The 6,170-nt window shown below is 43.4% G+C and overlaps 1 protein-coding gene across 1 annotated transcript; it reads left to right on the forward strand.

Annotated features, from left to right (window-relative positions):
* Positions 1 to 3,616: 3,616 nt before the first annotated feature.
* On the forward strand, positions 3,617 to 5,699 carry LOC139917019 (lysozyme C II-like). Its single transcript, XM_071906037.2, has 4 exons — positions 3,617 to 3,749; positions 4,342 to 4,503; positions 5,350 to 5,428; positions 5,551 to 5,699. Exons 1-4 carry the CDS (start codon positions 3,623 to 3,625, stop codon positions 5,615 to 5,617), a joined length of 435 nt encoding a protein of 144 aa, XP_071762138.2. The 5' UTR covers positions 3,617 to 3,622; the 3' UTR covers positions 5,618 to 5,699.
* The last annotated feature ends 471 nt before the right edge of the window (positions 5,700 to 6,170 follow it).

Below are 6,170 nucleotides of genomic sequence, written 5' to 3' on the forward strand. Positions count from 1 at the left end.
AGCAGACGAATAGTCCATCAGACTGGCAAAAGCTAGCTGTCACCTCTAAATACTGCCTAAGGACCCTTACTGGGCAGAGCAGTGCACAGGATCATACGCCACTAGCTCAATGCCCCAATTGACATAGGAGGTAGACAGCGTCTTTGGCAAAAAAGAGGGGTTAGGCCACAGGACCACACCCAAACCATCAGAGTTCCAGTGCATGCATGCCTGACTCACAGACAGGGCATGAAGCTCACTCACTCGTTTTGCTGAAACTATGGCCAGCAGAAATGCTGTCTTAGCAGACAGCCATTTCAGCTCTTTCTGCCCCCCAGGTTCAAAAGGGGGTTGGTAAAGGCCTTCAAGTACCAACGGTGAATCCCATGAGGGAACTTTCATCAATTGGGGGGGGCTTCTTCAGTGAGCCCCCTTTAAAAAAACGGGCAACAAGGCTGTGTGCTCCAACAGTCTGGTTCCCCACCCCAACATGCCGAGCTGAGATCGCAGCTACGTACACCTTCAGGTTCAAGACCGATCGATTGCCCACCATCAGGGACTGCAAGAACCTTAATACCATGGGCACGGGAACGCTCGGGGACCACCTCTTGACCCTTACACCACTCACTAAATAACTTCCACCTATTTGCATAAAGCAGCCTGGTGGAAGGCGCCCTGGAGTCCAAGACTGTCTGGACCACCGCCTGGTCACAGTCATTCTGAAACGGATCCGGCCCCTCAGAAGCCCTGCCATATTTGCACCAGAGCATGTCCACAACCTCTGGGTGGATTCTCCACTCTCCTGCAGGATGTGTGTGGCGAGAGAGGAAATCTGACACATTGTTCTGCAGGCCCAGTAGATAGATGGCCCTGAGGCTCGCCAGTCAAGGGAAGGCCCATAACAGGAGCTGTTGTGCCACCCGCAGTGACTGGACAGACCTGGTGCCCCCCTGGTGGAAGCCTGAGGAAGAGGCTGTATGTCAGGAGATAAAGAGAGGCCAAATGGGAGCACCTTGAACTGATAAGCCTGGCCTTGAAGGCAAAACGCAGGAACTGCCTGTGATGCAGTGCCGCTGGAACATGGAAGTATGTGTCCTTCAAATTGATGGATAAGAACCAATCTCCCCGCTTAACTGCCTGGAGAACGTCTGCAGTGCGCAGCATATGGAAGGGAAAAACCTTCATAAACTGGTTTAGTCCCCTCGAGTATCGGCCGCAAACCACCATCATTTTTTTGGACTTAGGAAGTACATTGAGTAGAACCCACCTTGCTGTGTTCGATGATTTACAGGCTCTATGGCATCCTTCTTCAGGAGGGCAGATATTTCTTGACTGAGAGTCAGATTTTGACTGAGCTTGGTTGGCGTCAGTATTGTAGATTTTACCCTTGGGAAAGTGTGGCCACCACCCAGGGTCTGATGTGTGCTCGTCCCAGTAACTGAGGTTCTGCTGGGAGAAGCGACCGACGCCCGGCCCCATGGCCTCATGCAACATTTCCCTGGCCTTTAGGGGCTCTGGGGGGCGCGCTGATTGAACATGCAGCCCCTCTCTGCCCTAGGTGCCGGTGGCCGGGGAAAACGATGGTGCTGGTCTGGTCGCTCAGAGGACCGTAGGCCCCATAGGAGCCACCAGGGTGAGCTGGTGGACGGAAGTGACGGTTATCCTGTCCTGGGGGGGGGGTCGTTGTCTAGCAAAGGATGTCAGACGAGCAAACTGACGTCTGGTTTGATTCGCCTGGATGCTTCGCTCCAGTGCCTGCTGAGCTGCAGGACCAAACATCTCACCTGGGACCACAGGGAGAGAGCGGAGGACCCTCCTACATAGCTGTGAAAGCGGAGACTGTGCAAGCCATACCTCACAGCGGGCAAGTGTTAATGTTGACATTAGCCTGCCAAGCTCTCTTGTCATGAATGCAAATGCCTGCAATGAAGTGTCAATAATGCTCTTGTTAGAGGAGTCTGCCCCTGAGGCCTGCAAGGACTGGGAAAGGGCCAATATGAGGTAGGACATTGAGTTCCCTATGCGGCCCATGCGAGCAGCAATGTCCAGATGTCCTGATGATATGGCCCTCATTGGTCTTCTGCATGAGAGGGACAGAGTTGGTGTCAAGTGAGTGCACTTGAAATCAATATAGGCAAAACCAAAGAACTTGTCATACCCAACAATAAAGGGGACAGTTTAAACCAATCCCACTTTTTAACAATCATTGGGCACCCTGTAGAAATAGTCAGTTGTTTCAAATATCTGGGAACCTACGTAGACAGCCACCTAAATTTTACAGATAACACAGATTATATTTGTAAAAAATGCAGCGATTATATCTACTCAGGAAGCTAAATGACTTTGGGGTGAGCAAAAATATCTTAGAAATGGTGTACAAGAACCTGGTGGAAAGCATCTTATCTTTTAACATGGTCATGTGCTATGGAAACCTTAATGTCAAAAACAAAGGGAAACTGTCGAAAATGGTAAACACGGCTAGTAAAATCATTGGGAAGACACCGGTGCAACTAAGCGACAAATATGTATTAAACACAAGGACGAAAGCTCTTTACATTACAAGTGATCCTTCCCACCCTTTGTACCCACACTTTGAGCTCCTGCCCTCAGGGAGGCGCTATAGGCAACCACGAGCCACCAAAAATGTGTATAGCAAATCGATTTTGCTGAATGCAATTAAAATATTAAATGCATAGGTAAGTTTCCTGAGCTACTCCTGTAGCCCCTCCCCCCAGGTAAATTTGCATATAGCCTACTTCTTGGTGTAATCTGCGCTGTACTTTTTGCATTTTTTGAATTTTGTGATAAGCTTTTTCTGTTATGTCTTCTTATGTTTTTATGTTTCTTGTGTTTTCTACAATTGTCTTGTTTGTAAAGCTGTATTGTTTGTAATGAAGCCAAAGACAATTTTCCACATTGTGAATAATAAAGTTTCTAACTAACTAACATCTTACTCCTAAAAGGCGTCATTTGATGAAAATTGTTTCATCCCCGATTGTGGCTCTTTCAAACACATGTACTGGGACTGCCCTGATGTAAAAAGATTCTGCAAACCTGTGTCTTCCACTCTGAGTGATATCCTTGATGTTACTATTCTTTACTTAGCTGGACTCTTAATTCTGAATGATGATTGGGGGGTGTTGAACACGATCATTGTAAAGGAAATGCAAATTCTATTACTTTGATGTTTATCATATTATTTTGTCACCCAGAAAACCAATCAAAATGTGATAAAAAAAAAAAAGTTTGTGAGATACACTATACATTGCTACACTATATATAGCACATAATCACACAGTAAGGCAGGTTGATGACAATATAACCTATGAAGAATTTTATTTTTAGAAAATTATTCTTCCAACTTGTCAATCCTTCACAGCAGTTCACTTATATAAGAATTATAACACTGCTATTCCTTTTATTCAAAGGTCAACCACAAAAACGCTGACTCACGTTGGGTAAAAAATACAAAACTCCACTGTTTCAACATGTTTGTTGAAACTGGCTGACATTCAAAGCAAATGGTAGAAGTCGCCACACTGATGCCTATTTCACTTCTGCTTTCTATTTCACTTCTGCTTCACTCCTATATAAGCAACACTGCAGGTGATTTAGAAACAATTCATCCAACCAAATATCCAGAATGAAGAGCCTGGTGTTTCTACTGTTGCTGGCTGTGGCGAGTGCCAGAGTGTATGATCGCTGTGAGTGGGCCAGGGTGCTGAAGGCTAATGGGATGCATAACTACCGTGGCAACAGCCTGGCCAACTGTGAGTAACAGACTGTGAAGTGTGTATGTGTGTGTGTGTCTGCATGTGTGTTTGTGGGTTAAGGGGATTAGAGCTGAACAATTCATAAAAAAAAACAAATAAAAAAAAAAACATTGAAATCGCAATATGAACTTCTGCAATTTCCCAATCGCAAATCGGTCCATGAATCAATACAGTATTGGTGAAAACAGACATTTTTTTAACAAAATCACTTTTCTTTTAACAATTTTTAAGTTCTATAAAACAAAAAAAACTTGGTGATGCTATGAATCGCAGTTTAAATCGCAATTGCAATAGTCTGTCAAATAATAGCAATATGATTTTTTATCAATATCTTTCAGCCCTAGAGGGGAAGTCAAATCACATACAGTCCGTATTGTATCCAGACCTGGATGTGTTGCTCATTTGCATGCACTTTATTTTCAGAATGAGATGAGGTGAAACAAGGTTTTGTTGCCTGTGTTTGACCCTTCAGACAGGAGACGCCTGACTTGGATGATGTCTCTCTCTCTCTCTCTCTCTCTCTCTCTCTCTCTCTCTCTCTCTCTCTCTCTCTCTCTGTCTGTCTTGTGACCTTGCTGTGTTTGCTCAGGGGTTTGCCTTTCCAAGTGGGAATCGAACTACAACACCGAAGCGATCAACCACAACTCAGACGGCTCCACTGACTACGGCATCTTCCAGATCAACAGCCGTTGGTGGTGTGAAGACAACCGCACCCCTGGAAGCAGGAACGCCTGCGGCATCCAGTGCAGCGGTCAGTCACATGCACCAAACTTTTAGTGAGGTCCAAAGTCTTAGCTAAATAGCTAATAGCTTAGCTTAAATCTATCCATTTAAAACCAGTTTTGGCAATTTTATAATAGATTTGCATATTTTCTGTCCATCTGAAACTGCAAAAATGACCTTATTGTCCTGCAACTCTGGAGATCCAAATATATATCCCAGTGTATCCCTCCCAATATATAATGAAGTGAGGGATCATTCAAAAGTGTAAATCAATGGGAGATCAGTTAGGGAGAGAAAGGCAGTATTATTTGATGGGAGAGGCGGACGGGGGAGGGGCGGAGGGGCGGGATTGTTCAAAAATATGTGATGGTTTTATTGGTTGGAATTTTTACCTACGCTTCCTGGTACACAATGAGGTCACCATTAAAGATACACTGTTTTCCGGGAAGGAAAAGTAATGAGATTTTGATATAAAAATACGGAAAAATATTTTTTTTGTCTTTTTTTTTGGCATAAATTGTCAAATAGGTGTATGGTATGACAGAATGAGCTAAAAAGGCGAAAAACAAAAGTAATTTTTCATTTCAGTGTGACTATAAGTGATCATATGCAATTAGCCGCCGGAAGCAGGCTGACCTTTTAGTAATAAACTTGTCAGTAGTTTTGTATTATATGGCCTAAAACATTTCTGAATCCACCTTCACTTCCTGTGAAAACAGGGAAAGTAGTTCCTTCTAGTTCAAATCTCTACCGTATTTTCATATTTCAAGGCTTTATATTTTCTTCATATTTCCTCTAAATTTTATCAATCCACATAACACTGCTAGCCTTAGCTGTATTCCTTTAAAATACAGGTTTCCTCTTTTTCTCGCAGAACTTCTGACTGATGATGTCAGCATAGCTATCAACTGTGCCAAACGTGTGGTTCGGGACCCCAACGGCATCGGAGCATGGTAGGGACTACATATAACAAACAAATAAGGCTTCAGATGCTTTAACTACACTGTTATGCTTTTGTCATGTGCCTTTCCACATTGTGAAAGAAGCTTCAGTAATGTATTTATGCTGGTTGCAGGGTGGCTTGGCGTGATCACTGTCAGTACCAAGACGTCAGCTCCTATGTGGCAGGATGTGGCGTCTAAGACCTGGAACCAGGATAAACCAACACACACACACACACTGTGGCTGCCATAAATAAACCATAATAAACTTCCTGGCAGTGTATTGAGACTTCTATCCTTTCTTTGCTTGATGTCTAGAGTTGCTGATGCTATATGATTCTTTTGAAATCAAGTTTTTGTCTACTTTATTTAGCAATTATGAGCAATGAATAGTAGTGGAGTAATTTGATTCATGCATTCAAGCAGCAGACCCTCATCAAGATTTGATTGCAGTGTTTATTATTTGGCCAACTCACAATCAGACACTACTTTCTGCTTTTAAGTAAGTAAAAGCAGTATCAATAGCAGTACATATATCAAACATAATAAAAGAAATTTACAGCAAAGATTTAAAGCACACTGAGAGAATATAATACACAAGTAGTACAAAGGCATAAAAATGGCAGAATTTCACATCAAATCCTGAAGTTTCTCCAAGCACTTTGAGGAAATTTCTACTGGATCCCACATGCTCTGGACTTTAAATGAGTCCAGATAAAGACCTAAACAGTAATGAACAGTATTGTAGTGCTGT

This window comes from Centroberyx gerrardi, chromosome 4 (assembly GCF_048128805.1).
Source record: "Centroberyx gerrardi isolate f3 chromosome 4, fCenGer3.hap1.cur.20231027, whole genome shotgun sequence".
NCBI classification, from domain to species: Eukaryota; Metazoa; Chordata; class Actinopteri; order Beryciformes; family Berycidae; genus Centroberyx; species Centroberyx gerrardi.